The sequence below is a fragment of the Mytilus californianus genome, unplaced genomic scaffold (assembly GCF_021869535.1).
Source record: "Mytilus californianus isolate M0D057914Y unplaced genomic scaffold, xbMytCali1.0.p SCAF_4, whole genome shotgun sequence".
Classification (NCBI taxonomy): domain Eukaryota; kingdom Metazoa; phylum Mollusca; class Bivalvia; order Mytilida; family Mytilidae; genus Mytilus; species Mytilus californianus.
Window position 1 is genome coordinate 80,819,477 of NW_026262690.1, and position 14,757 is coordinate 80,834,233.

General features: G+C 33.5%; 2 protein-coding genes across 2 annotated transcripts in view; one reads left to right on the forward strand and one right to left on the reverse strand.

Moving 5' to 3' along the window:
* LOC127738652 (ATP-dependent RNA helicase TDRD9-like) overlaps positions 1 to 14,757 on the forward strand; it is a 62,083-nt gene that overhangs the window by 25,180 nt on the left and 22,146 nt on the right. Inside the window, exons 22-28 of the mRNA XM_052249976.1 lie at positions 156 to 233; positions 983 to 1,096; positions 1,880 to 1,973; positions 2,805 to 2,906; positions 3,735 to 3,872; positions 3,994 to 4,083; positions 5,037 to 5,159. Of these exons, the coding sequence (XP_052105936.1) occupies positions 156 to 233; positions 983 to 1,096; positions 1,880 to 1,973; positions 2,805 to 2,906; positions 3,735 to 3,872; positions 3,994 to 4,083; positions 5,037 to 5,159 (739 nt within the window). The remainder of the gene's footprint in view (positions 1 to 155; positions 234 to 982; positions 1,097 to 1,879; positions 1,974 to 2,804; positions 2,907 to 3,734; positions 3,873 to 3,993; positions 4,084 to 5,036; positions 5,160 to 14,757) is intronic.
* LOC127738655 (complement C1q tumor necrosis factor-related protein 6-like) lies at positions 9,426 to 14,047 on the reverse strand. The gene is made up of 3 exons (XM_052249979.1): positions 13,937 to 14,047; positions 13,738 to 13,797; positions 9,426 to 9,852 (listed from the first exon to the last, which is right to left on the reverse strand). Exons 1-3 carry the CDS (start codon positions 14,013 to 14,015, stop codon positions 9,443 to 9,445), a joined length of 549 nt encoding a protein of 182 aa, XP_052105939.1. The 5' UTR covers positions 14,016 to 14,047; the 3' UTR covers positions 9,426 to 9,442.

The window sequence follows — 14,757 nt, forward strand, 5'->3', positions numbered from 1 at the left end:
ATGTTGTGATACATTTATAGTAATCATTTTATACCTTTGTCAGCATACAACAGCTTTTTTGTTTTATAGATCCTGATATAAGCATTGCATTGGAATATCTGATATTGAGGCTTATGTATAATTTTGTTTGATTGTGATTTTTTTATGTATTTCAGAGCATACATAAAATTCCCAAGAAAGCAGGAAAACAGACAGACAGTTCATCCTGGTGTTTATCTTTCTGTGAAGCACAGGTGGGATAAATTTGTTGGCAATAATCGATCAGTATACCAAAGTTCACATATGAAATACAAAATTTAATCTAACAAAAGCTACTCTGAAATTCATATAATTTGTTAACATCTGTGTTTTCGCACCTCAACAGTGTTAAATAGTAACACATTCCTGTAAAAGGAGTAAGGGCAATAAGGTCAATGTTTAGCCTCAAATTTAGTGCAAATTTTAAACTAACCATACATAATCTTAAATTTGCTTTACCATGACTTTGGTAATAGTATTACTATTATGATTATTTCATGTAACATTTTATGGTTCTATGGTAATGTACAACTAAATATAAGTGGCAACAGTTTCTGAATGATCTGTTGAATGGTTTACTTTAACAGTGTTTTAATTTTACAATTACTAGGTCCAAACATGTTCTTAAGGTTTTATTTTCACCTTTTCTTGTCCTTAATAAGGCTTTTCCTTAAAGGTCAAATTTACCAAAGGGAATATTTTCTCGGTTCGATTAAGGTAACAAAATCAGCAAAAAGAAGCTCCTCACAATTTTTCTCACTTTACAGTAAATGATTTACATCCAGCTGAACAAATCATTTTGGCGTGTCCTAAATGTAATAGGTTCAGGTCAATGGTAAGGTGTACACTCTATATCAATATATTGGAAAGATGCACTCCACTGAAAACTGCTGCTATGATATTGTATAGATTTATTTCCCTTATAGAAGTAAATCAAACAGACTATTTAATATTGCTTTTGCAGACTACTCAACCAGAAGATAGAAATTACATTGTATTCTCCTGAGGAGGCAAGTGAAAAAATGGAGGAAATAAGGAAGCAACAAGAGAATGCCAAGGGAAGACTCAGAAGTAATAGGTATGAATAATCATTTAGGAAAATTATATCATATTGTAAACGAACTAATTTATTTTTGCGACTTTCACAGGTAGAAAAATAATGCAAATATAAATCGTCACAAATATTAGTTCTTCCCTTACATATATTTGTAAACATCAAGTAACTTTGAAAATAGTGAAACTAAATTGCTGTGAAGTAGTCTGGAAAGGACAAAACAAGCCCAAAGTATCCCCAAATATAAGTTGATTTACAGTATATGAAATACCTGGATATCAGATCAATATCTAATACTTATCTTATATAATCTTTTAAAAAACTTATTATTTGAATGAGGAGTGTACTGTTTTACTTCTGTCTGTCCATTTGTCCAAATGTACAACCACTAATTTCTGTCAAATTTTGACCTAATGTGAGGTAAAATTCTGTCAACCCATTTTGCAAAACCTACCTGTTTGACTTTTTCTTTATTCAAATTTTTTGAAATATTTTCACTGGTCTTAAAGCAAACAACAATCAATCCATATGAATTAACTGTGTTTTATTTAGATGATAAGATACTCTGGAGAGGTCTGATCCATTCATGAGACTACATTGTGATCAGTATTTTTAAATTGAATAACAGGTTTAACTTTGTTCCCTATTTAAGTAAAGAAGAAAATAAAATATTACTACTTAAAAAGTAAAGTTTGTATTCATTACCACTGATTGTAAGTTTGGGAATTTAATTGTGTTACGATTTTGAATGGACGCAGGTCAATATGGGTGCTCAGGGCATAAATTATGTATTTTTCTTTATTTCAGATTTACTGTAGGTGATCAGGGTTTTTCAGAACAGAAATTACAGAGGGAGCCACCACCTGCAGAAACTACTATGGTTGTACTCCATGTTACTGAGGTAATTATGTCGGCTTGCATTACAGAAGGTTATTGAAGTTTTTATTCATCAGTTATGGTTAGTGTTGCAGTTCAAATGAGCGAATTCTCATTTTTTATTATTTAGAAAAAATCAAATACATTGTCTTGAAATAGTTCCCAGTTGAAGCCATTTCAGTTTTGAACTGTAAGGTGAGTCATGTCAAAGCTCAGTTCATTGATTCGTTTGTGTTTTCTTTTTCAGTTTCAGATCAGAGACTCAAATTTAAGGGTTTAATTGAAATTAGAATAATAGATTGTTGACTGAAACTGAATTTTATAACATAAAAAGCCTTATGAGTCATTATATCTAGTTCAGATGTACTTCTTGCTTTCTTATTGTAGTGTACTGTGGATTCATTCATTTTCATGGGTAACAATTTTTTTTTTTAAATTTTGCCAAAGTCTTTCTTACAAGCCTATAAAAAATGTTTTTGAACATTGGTTCACTAATACTTATGAAATCATAAAAAATCACTACCCCAAGAATGATAATGAATTCATAGTATGCTAACAGTTATTGAAACACTTTTAAAAGTATAAAAAAATTGAATTACTCAATTTTCTTGTGAAGAAATAACCCATTTCATAGCAAATAAAACATGTAGATAGAGCATGTCAGAAAATACTTGACCATCCTGTTTTCAAGTTGGACTCCTTTGTTAAAACAAAGTCTTGCCAAGTCATTCATAATTATTTGAGATCTTTTTTCTTAACACTTTTTTTCAGGGCTGCTGCCAGTAGTAAATGCAGCAAATATTTTAAGTTTAGATTTATTGATCTAGTTATAAATAATATTTCTTTATAATTATAGGTGGTCGATTGTGGACATTTTTGGGCACAGTATGCTGAAGAAAAGACACAACATGATCTGTTTTGTGTACAAAATGCCCTTAACAATGAAAATGTGTTGCCAGTGAGTACATGTGAAAATTATTGACTTATAACTTGTCATAAGGTTGTTTGTTCTTACTGTTTTTCAAATGCTTTATATATTTTTAACAAAAAAATATTTAACACCACTTTTAGGAGTTCGTTCTCTTTATATATTGATTTCTCTCGTTATTTTTCTATGGACTTGCTGTCGTTCATTATATTAATACAAAGATGATAAGTTAACTAGTACTTATAAATTGAAAGTTGTTTATTATACCCCAGTTTTAAAAAAGTGGGGGTATATTGTTTTACCTCTGTCTGTCCGTCCTTCCGCCCATCTGTCAATCTGTCCATCCGTCCCATGAATATTTTTCGTCGCATCTTTCTCAGGAACTACATCATAAGGATTTCTGAAATTTGGTTTCAGGGTTTATATAAGTCAGCTATACCGTGTGATGCGTTTTCAGATTTTTCACTCAACAACTCCCTGTTTACCGAACACTTACATATTTTTTACACTATTAAAATTATCCAGTTGTGGCGGGGGTATCATCAGTGAGCAGTAGCTCACAGTTTCACTTGTTTATTTTTTTTCTAATTTTTGTTTGTTAAATCCTACCTCTACGATTTCAATCCACTGGTATTTTATATTCTGTTCAGTCTGATATTTTTTTGTATGTGTTTACTGATTATTTCACTGATACAGAGATGGAATCAAGATTTCTGTAGATAAAAAGTACAATGTATTAAATCTGCTGAAGTTATATTATTATAAGAGTGTATTTCTTAAACTTCCCAATGAGAATGAACGAACTATATATCAACCTAAGTTACCTATTTTGTATACATGGAAACATATCTTTTTCAGCAAATTAGGCCAGACACATATCCGCGACGAGGAATGTTCTATGCAGCACCTTTTGAAGGAGAACTTTACAGAGCCAGGATAGAAAGTGTGGAAAGAGAAAAGGATAGCCGTAGTAACCAGTGGATTGAAATCGTAGAGGTAGGATTTAACAAACAAAAATTAGAAAAAAAATAAAATAAAATGGTAATTCAAAATAATAACAAACAAATCTTCATCTACTGCATAGCCTATAGTAAAAAAATACATTTTTTAATACCAGGTTTTCTTTGTGGATTATGGGAACACTGAAAAGATGAGAAAAGAAGCTTTGAGAGAAATGTCAAGTGACTTCTTGTCAATTCCATTCCAGGTATGTCAAATTAAGATATCATCTTGTACACTGATTTGTTATTATTATTTTTATTTTGAAATACAATAATCATGGTACATAATAAAATGATATTGAAGTATTATCTAGGACAAGCTATTGAATATTGTAATTTGTAGGAAATTACAGTTGTCACCCTCATGTATTACCCCTCTCCGTCTATGCCTAATGTCCACCCAGTTTTATTAACAAATCTTAATCACTTGTTAATTATAATGCTAAAGTACCAATTCAGATATTGCCTATTTTTATTGATTTAGATTAGTCAAAATATTCTTAGATTTTCATTTTTTACTTTGTACTTTTAGAAGTAAAGAAAATTTCAAAGTTCATTTTTAGAGTTATGAGAGATATTTGTTTGATTTATTGTGAAAATTGCTATGGGATAGGATTAGCAGGAGAAAAAATTCACATTTTTAATTTTGACAGCATTATTTGTATGCAGCATTTCCTGAAATTACAAAAATTAATCTGGCATGTTTCTTTGTTGTTTTACAATAGCAATAATAATACGGGTTATGTTCTTATATCATATATTTTATGATGGTATGATGTTTAACCCTGCCACATTTTTGCAATTGTTCCAAGTCCAGAACCTCTAGCCTTTGTTAGTCTTGTATGTTTTTTTTAATTTTGGTTCATTTATATGTTTCGGAGTTTAGTGTGACGTCCATTTTCGCTGAACTAGTATACATTATTGTTTAGGGGCCAACTGAAGCCCACCTCCAGAGGCTGGATTATTGCTGTGTTGAAGACACATTGGTGGCATTGGGCTGTTTTCTGCTCTTTGGTCGGGTTGTTGTCTCTTTCACCCATTCCCCATTTCCTTTCTCAATTTTACGTAAAAGGAATTCTGAATTTACAGTAATGTTTCTCTTGAAATATTATGTTAAAGATTCAGATATGAAAATGATGTTACTTTTGTATTCTTACAGGCTGTTGAATGTAAGCTTTGTGAAATCCGTCCTTCACCAATTAAATGTCCTGATGGAACCTGGACAGTGGAAGCTAAGGAACAGTTTAAACATCTAGTTATAAACAAGAATTTCATTGGTCAGGTAAGTTGGTGAAAATTCTTTGGAACCAATTAAATGTCCTGATGGAACCTGGACAGTGGAAGCTAAGGAAAAGTTTAAACATCTAGTTATAAACAAGAATTTCATTGATCAAATAAGGAGGTAAAAATCCTTTGGAACAATTTGAATATCAGGATAAAGTGAAATAACTGTATTAATTGGTCAGATAACATCTTTTTAATGTGCTTATCCAAGAGGCTTTGTCCTTTTGCATTGGCAATTGACCCATCACTTATTCAAGATTTAGCTCAAAATGATTTTTATGCCTCACCTACGATAGCAGTAGGGGCATTATGTTTTCTGGTCTGCGTTCCTTCGTTCGTCCGTCCGTCTGTCCCGCTTCAGGTTAGAGTTTTTGATGAAGTTGAAGTCCAATCAACTTGAAACTTAGTACACATGTTCCCTATGATATGATCTTTCTAATTTTATTGCCAAATTAGAGTTTTGACCCCAATTTCACGTCCACTGATAAAGAAAATGATAGTGTGAGTGGGGCATCCGTGTACTATGGACACATTTTTGTTATAAACATCAATTAGTAATTTGTGTAGCCCATTGCTAAATAAAGGTTGTTATTATAAAGCAGCTGCAGTGTTATGATAATATTCTGCAAGTTCTCGTGTTAATGTCTCATACTATACCCCTTTGCAAACAAAGCTTTGGAGGTATATAGGAATCATTTTGTAGGTCCATCTGTCTGTCTGTTGAGCGCTCTTATGTGTACAATTCTTGTCAGATTTTTATGAAATTTATATTATAGGTTTATATCATCAATGTTTTTGATGAGTTCGAAAATCAGTACCAATCAATTATTTTAAAAGGGTTATGCCCCTTGGAAATATTGATTGTATGGAAAATTGCATTGTTAGCACTCTCATGTGTTCAATTCTTGCCAGATTTTTGTGAAATTTATATTATAGGTTTATATCACCAATTTCTCAGACAAATTTGAAAATTGGTGCCGATCAATTATTTCTAAAAGAGTTATGTCCCTTGGAAATATTGATTATATGAAAATTGCATTGTTAGCGCTCTCATGTGTACAATTCTTGCTAGAACTTATATCATAGGTTTATATCAGCAATGTCTTTGACACTTTCTAAAATAAGTGCTGATCAAATATTCTAACGAGATTATGCCCCTTGGAAAAATTAATTATAACGGAAATCGCATTGCATTTGCTCTGAAGCCTTCATTTCTCTCAGATATTTATAAATTGTTTTGAAGAACAACAAAAAAGTACTTTTTAGCTCACCTGGCCTGAAGGGCCAAGTGAGCTTTTCTCATCACTTGGCGTCCGTCGTCCGTCGTCGGCGTTAACTTTTTACATTTTGAACTTCTTCTAGAGAACCACTGAATGGAATGAAACCAAACATGGCATGAATGTTCCTTATGAGGTGCTCACCAAGTGTTGTTACTTTGTAGCCGATCCATCATCCAAGATGGCCGCCAGCGGGGGACTTAGTTTAACATAGGACCCTATGGGAAATGCATACAAATGACTTCTTTTAGAGAACCGCTGAATGGAATAAAACCAAACATGGCATGAATGTTCCTTATGAGGTGCTGACCATGTGTTGTTACTTTGTAGCCGATCCATCATCCAAGATGGCCGCCATCGGGGAACTTAGTTTAACATAGGACCCTATGGGAAATACATACAAATGTCTTCTTTTAGAGAACCACTGAATGGAATGAAACCAAACATGGCATGAATGTTCCTTATGAGGTGCTGACCAAGTGTTGTTACTTTGTAGCGGATCCATCATCCAAGATGGCCGCCAGCGGGGGACTTAATTTAACATAGGACCCTATGGGAAATACATAAAAATGTCTTCTTTTAGAGAACCACTGAATGGAATGGAACCAAACATGGCATGAATGTTCCTTATGAGATGCTGACCAAGTGTTGTTACTTTGCAGTCGGTCCATCATCCAAGATGGCCGCCAGCGGGGGGACTTAGTTTAACATAGGACCCTATGGGAAATACATACAAATGTCTTCTTTTAGAGAACCACTGAATGGAATGAAACCAAACATGGCATGAATGTTCCTTATGAGGTTCTGACCAAGTGTTGTTACTTTGTAGCCGCTCCATCATCCAAGATGGCCGCCAGCGCGGGACTTAGTTTAACATAGGACCCTATGGGAAATACATACAAATGTCTTCTTTTAGAGAACCACTGAATGGAATGAAACCAAACATGGCATGAATGTTCCTTATGAGGTGCTGACCAAGTGTTGTTACTTTGCAGTCGGTCCATCATCCAAGATGGCCGACAGCAGGGGACTTAGTTTAACAAAGGACCTATGGGAAATACATACAAATGTCTTCTTTTAGAGAACCACTGAATGGAATGAAACCAAACATGGCATGAATCTTCCTTATGAGATGCTGACCAAGTGTTGTTACTTTGTAGCCGATCCATCATCCAAGATGGCCGCCAGCTGGGGGACTTAGTTTTACATAGGACCCTTTGGGAAATACATAAAAATGTCTTCTTTCAGAGAACCAATAAATGGAATGGAACCAAACATGGCATGAATGTTCCTTATGAGATGTTGACCAAGTGTTGTTACTTTGCAGTCGATCCATCATCCAAGATGGCCGCCAGCGGGGGACTTAGTTTAACATAGGACCCTATGGGAAATACATACAATTGTCTTCTTTTAGAGAACCACTGAATGGAATTGAACCAAACATGGCATGAATGTTCCTTATGAGTTGCTGACCAAGTGTTGTTACTTTGCAGTCGATCCATCATCCAAGATGGCTGCTAGGGGGGGGGGGGGGGGGCTTAGTTTAACATAGAACCCTACGGGAAATACATACAAATGTCTTCTTTAAGAGTACCACTGAATGGAATGAAACCAAACAAGGCATGAATGTTCCTTATGAAGTGCTGACCAAGTGTGGCTACTTTGTTGCCGATATACTGTTCAAGATGGCCACCAGGATATTTTATTAAATAACGGGACCAATATTAATCAAAATTTGGCCTCAATCATTATTTGGGTATCTGTTATGATTTTTATCTATCTTTACATGATTTCTAAAACCAAAGTAGAGTCAGGTGAGCGACACAGGCTCTTGAGAGCCTCTAGTTTTTAGTTATTGCCCTACGATAGATAAAATATGTGCAATGAGGGGGACATTGGAACTCTGTTCTTTTATTTTTCTTTGCATGATTGGAATGAAACTTATATAGATGGAATTAATACAAGGGGAAAGGGGAAAAGTCTATTGATTTTGAGGTTAAAGTTCAAGGTAACTGTTACAAAAAATATTTCTTTTGGAAAATGGTTTCTAGATGGTAACTAAAGTTTTCATTGCTTGATTGAAATAAAATTATACAAACGGAAGAAATAGCGAAGGCAAAGTAGCGTATTGATTGTGTAGTCAAAGGTTAAGCTTGAAGGTAACTGTTTCTAAAAATATAGATTTTAGAGAGAAAAAACTTATTTCTGTATGGTAATTTGAGTTTCCTTTTTTGGTTTCAAATGAAAGTTGTATAGATGGTAATTTGGTTAATTGCAATCAAGGTATTTTCTCATTGGGATTATTGATTTTTGCCAACTGTCATTTTAGAACTACCTTGGCTTGTTGCCTTTTAATGACCACTGGATGTTAAGCAAGCAACAATCAATCTATCAATCCTTTTAATGAAATATCATATATACAGGTATAGCTACCAAGACTAAAAAAAATTGCATAAATAAGAGACTAGATTAAAGTGTGAAAATTGTTGAAATACAGAGACTTCACATTATTTTATGACAAAAATAGGTGACAAATTCTTGCAAAAACTCAAGTTAGATATCAAATAAAGTGTTTATCCAAGACGTTTTTGACAGTATGAAATATTGGAGGTCATAGTTCTTTAATCAGATGATTTTTTTTACCCCCTTGATGTTTTAAATTTGACATTAGTTTGGGGACTTTGGCAGATCTTTGGTAGTCTCTTCTAAATTTATTCACTACTTTTCTAGACTAGGTAATTTAGAACTTGACATGTTGTTAAGACACCTGTCTATTGTTGAAGATCATATGTTGACCACTAATTGAGTTGTAGGGTAGCTGTCTCATAGACTATATACCAAACACTGCTTTTTATTGTTGCATATGTAAAACTTTCGTTTTGAAAGGAATACATGTATATTACTTATAGATAGAATAAAAATAACCTGTTTGTTCAGCAGTACAGCTTAGCTGACATCATGGATCGATTATTTAAGATAAAAGGTAATAAAACTTGATACTTTATTAAGAGATAAGGAAGCCAGAAAACATGCTGTAATGATTTTCATCACTGTAGATTTCTTGACTGCTTTTATGATGTTTAACGAACACGCGGTCTCCTTTCTTTAATTTGAGTACAATACTGGCAGAACTTGTATGAGGACCTTGTCCAGGATACATCCCTACAGTTTTTTCGTCATTTTTCCATAGAGATGCATGAAACCATTTTCCATGATTAGACATTATTGTTGCGCTTATTTGATAATACCCTTTCTTTGGTGCAGTAAAAATTCCAGAATTTGTGTCATATCCTTTCCCAGCATTGGTCCAAACTTTGTCAAACTTAACAATTTCTAGAGGGCCAATAGATTTAGGAGCTGACACAGAAGTTGTGAAAGCAATAACATTCTTCTGACAAGAACACGTAGAAACTTCTGCAAAGAACAAAGTTTTTATTATTGTTTGAAAACTGGATCAATGGCAAAGTCAAGTTTTTAGTGTCAGAGTGGTGGGAGTTTTTAAAATCATTACCTAATATTTAACAGATACAAAAACAAAAACAATTATGTCAAATTTTTTATATGAAATACTACCATTACCACACTTTATCACTAAGGTTGAATCTTTTTGCATATAAAGTTTTTATACGACCGCAAAAAAAATGCGTTCGTAAATTGCTATCACGTCGTCGTCGTCATCCGAAGACATTTGGTTTCCGCACAATAACTTTAGTTTAAGTGTATGGATCTCTATGAAATTCAATCAAAAGGTTCAATACCACAAAAGGAAGATTGGGATTGTTTTTGGGGTGATGCTCCCAACTGTTTAGGAAAAAAAAGGGGGCCCAAAACAAGCATTTTTCTAGTTTCAGGACAATAACTTGTGTATAAGTATTTTGATTGATCTGAAATTGTACCACAAGGTTCAATACTACAAGTTGAAGGTTGGGATTCATTTTGGGGGTAATTGCCCAAATGGTCAGGAATTAGGGGCCAAAACAAGCATTTCTCGTTTTTTATATAGGTTAGACCGTTGGTTTTCCTGTTTGAATGGTTTTACACTAGTCATTTTTGGGGCCCTTTATAGCTTGCTGATCGGTGTGAGCCAAGGCTCTGTGTTGAAGGCCGTACTTTGACCTATAATGGTTTACTTTTTCAAATTGTGACTTGGATGGAGAGTTGTCTCATTGGCACTCATACCACATCTTCTTATATCTATTTTTCTAGTTTTCAGACAATTACTTGTGTATGGATGTCTCTTGAATTGTACCACATTTTACAAAAAGAAAATTTATTCAAATATTTTGGAAGGGGGGGGGGGGGGTAAAAAAAAATTTTTGGGGGGAGTCAATTTTCCATTATTTTTTTGGAAGGGGGTAAACAAATTTTTTTTGGGGGGTCAATTTTTTTTCCACAAGATTTAAGAAATTATCGATTTTCCATTATTTTTTTTGGAGGGGGGTAAAAAAAAAAAAATCTTTTTGGGGGGGGGGGGTCAATTTTTTTTCCTCAAGATTTAAGAAATTAACAATTTTCCCCCCAAAAAAATTTGGGTCACAATTTATTTTGCTAATTCTTTGTATATAGTCTGAAATCAGATATACTAAATATTGCACAACAGCACAGTGTATTGCATAACAGCAAGAAATCTTCAATTGAATATAAATTCAAATCATATAACCAATTTTAAGTTCAATTTTTGTGTCAGAAACCTATAATGTGTCAAATATTTAATTACAATCCAAATTCAGACCTGTATCACGCTTGAATATTGTGTCCATTTTTGCCCCAACTGTTCAGGGTTGGACCTCTGCAGTCGTATCCAGATGCACTTGGTGAAGCACATTTTTTACAGGAGTACAGCACTACATTAGAATTGTTAAACAAAAATCTGTATTCAATCCATCCATCCCATGAAATTTTCATCACATTTTTCTCAGAAACTACAAATCAGAGATTCTAGCAATTTAGTTTAAAGCTTTAATTGAGCATGCTTTACCCTGTAATGAGTTTTCACATCGTTACTCATTAACTTCCTGTTACAAAAGTTGCAGAATGCGAGACAGGGATTGCAATCCGGTGATGGCAGCGACAGCGTAAAATATTTGTATAAAGCTTTATATTTCAGAAGGTAGAAGACCTGGATGCTTCATACCTTGTATACAAATACCTTCTGTTACGAAGTGTCCGTCTGTCATATGTTCATTGTCCTTGACCTCATTTTCATGGTTCAGTGACTGCTTGAAAAAAAAATTGCAGTTTTTGGCAAGTGAATTACTAACTTATTACGATTAATGAGATAATTATATTTGGTATATGGGTTCCTTCTTCTACATGTCCGTCAGGTAGGGTTCACCTGACCTCGATCTCATTTCATGGATCAGTGATCAAGGTTAAAGTTGCATGGTCAAGTCTGTATCTCAGATACTATAAGCATTAGGTCAACTTTATTTGGTATATGGAATGATTATAAGGTGTACATGTCAATGATGTCAGATTGGCAAATTTCATCTGACCTTGACCTCAATTTAATGGTTTATTGGACAATGTTTAGTTTTTGTGGTTTGGTCTATTTCTCAGATACTATAAGCAATAGGGCCACTATATGTGGTGTAGGGGATGATTGTAAGGTGTACATGTCTGTCTGGCAGGTTTCATCTGACTTTGACCTCATTTTCATGGTTCATTGGACACTGTTTAGTTTTTTTGCGGTTTGGTCTATTTCTCAGATATAATAAGCAATAGGTCAATTATAATTGTTGTATGGAATGATTGTAAGGTGTACATGTCTGTCTGGCAGGGTTCATATGACCTTGACCTCATTTTCATGGTTCATTGGTCAATGACAAGTTTTCATATTTTTGTTAGTTTAACAGATAGTATAAGCAATAGGTCAACTATATTTGGTGTATGGAATGATTGTAAGGTGTACATGTCTGTCTGGCAGGGTTCGTATGACCTTGACCTGATTTTCATGGTTTATTGGTCAATGTTAAGATTTTGTGGTTTATTTGGTTTCTCAGGTACTATTTTAGTGATAGGATCACTATGTTTGGTGTATCGAATGATTGTTAGATGAACATGTCTGTCTGGCATGGTTCATCTTACTGTGACCTCATTTTCATAGATTCAGTGTGTGCACTCTTGTTTAACTTCATTACTTTTGTGTTGCCTGCATCATGGTATGAGACATAAGAATGCTAATTTGTCAGCAGTGACGGCATAACCTTTTGGCAAGACTTTCTTTTGAACCCTCATCATGTATGTATATGCTTATTCCATCAACAAAAGGGGTTTAAAAGGAAGTCTTTCTAAACTTTTTATGCCCCGCCATAGCGAAGGGAGCATTATGTTTTACCCTTGTCCCTCTACGTCTGTCCCTACATCCGTACGTCTGTACGTCCCAAAATTGGTTTCCGTTCTCTAACTTTAGTTTGCCTCAACCAAATGTTATGAAACTTATACACAATGCTTTCTACCAAAAACAGAGATCAAGTTTGAATTTTGGTGGCGTCACTTTTACTGTTCTTGAGTTATGTTCCTTTATAACCTTATATGCAAGCGGGTGCATCATCTGTGTCGGGACACATTCCCCATTTATTTATATACTACATGTAATAGGTTCTGCGTCAGAATAATGTGTCTGGATGACTGTTACCTTGTGAGCTAGATAGTCAAAAATCTTGCTCAGTGTTTTGGTCTAGCACCAATCATAGAACATGTATAATAACATCTCATTAACTGTTTATTCAGTAAACAGGTTATTGATGAACAATTAGCCATGAATAGGAAAACATATCACACAGTAAAACTGCAATGTATTTTGATACTAAATTTCAAAGATGGCCATTATGTGTAAGAATATAAAAGTATATGGTTACCATGAAGTTAATGAGCGATAAATGTAAAAACACATCATATGGTATAGCATGCTCACATGAATTTCAAATTTCAGGAAATTCTTTATTTGTAGTTTCTGTATCAAAGTTCAACAAAAAGTTCATGCATGACAATAATGTGTAATTTGCAATTGGTAATAAGAAGTTATTGGGCCATATATTTTAGAAGCATCATGCAATATAGTATGCTTACATGAAGCTCTATTCCAAATTTTGCAAAGCTCTGATTAGTAGTTCCTGAGAAAAATGTTACCTCAATAATTTCATGGGATGGGTTGAAGGACACACTGAAGGATGGACAGAGGTAATACCCCTCTGTTGGAGCAGGGTCTCATTAAATTTCTGAAAGTGACTAAATAATGAAATTTGAATGCAAAACTGCTATTGAAAGTTCAAAAATAGTACATGTAAAAGAACATACCAGGACTGTAACCTTTTATCTTCATCATCATATTAAGAAGATCTTGAAAGAGGTCATTCTCTACAAAAAAAAGATACACTTTATGAACTAGTTGTAATGGAGTATATATGGAACATGTATACACGTCACTTCCAAAGGGCTTTCTTTTCTTGTAATGCTTAAGTAAATAATTTGTAACTTCCTTTAATTAAATACTTACTAAGTTCAGTATTGCAGGCAGACTCCACTTTAACAATCATCATCAATAACATGAAAACTATCACAGTTGTCCTTAACATTGTGTTCAAGGGAAGTAACTTGTTTTATTCAATAAATGCTTTGTATGATTATTTTGCATCTTCAACTTGTATTTATACTTAACTGAAACCTTTCAAGCTGTTCTATGTGTCTCTCATTAAATGAAATATGATTCTTATTGATAAAATATGACATGCAACGTAACTAGTTCCAAGAATTTGATACAAAAATATTTCTCTGGGTCTTGTCACTCTGAAAAAAGAGTTGCTGAACCTTTTCATTTTGTAAATGAAGGACTGTCCAAACAGTCTTAATTATAACATTGTTAAAGATAAGTAATATTAGGGCAAAAAAAAAATAAACAATGAGCCCAGGAATTGAAAAGGTTATAACTCAAAATTTTTACTGCATTGCATTTAAACTTTAGGATTTTTAGTAATAAACATTATGTTAATTTCTATTTCTGATTTTGATAACTAGAGATTTAATATGTATGTATGAAATGCAACCCATCCAGTCAGGACAGATAACTGAGAAATGACATTAAATTCTCTAAGGTATTTTATGGTGCATTCAACTGTTTCATATAAAATGCTAGTTACATGTAATCCCAGAATATTTTAATTGCAATATAAGGAAATTTGATTTAATTTAATGTTTATTTACATTTCTGGTGAAAAAGTATCATGTTTTTTTGTGTGTATTTGGTAGTAAAAAGTAATTAGTTTGCTTGACATTAATGCATGATTAATTAATGATCAGATTGATTTTAAAGATTAAAAA

Excerpts from the sequence above, each read along its gene's own strand:
- LOC127738655 (XM_052249979.1), bottom strand. The coding sequence starts at position 14,015 with ATGTTAAGGACAACTGTGATAGTTTTCATGTTATTGATGATGATTGTT. Across the intron at positions 13,798-13,936 it reads TGCCTGCAATACTGAACTTA|AGAATGACCTCTTTCAAGAT; the intron begins GTAAGTATTTAA and ends TTTTTTTTGTAG. Across the intron at positions 9,853-13,737 it reads GATAAAAGGTTACAGTCCTG|AAGTTTCTACGTGTTCTTGT; the intron begins GTATGTTCTTTT and ends TGTTCTTTGCAG.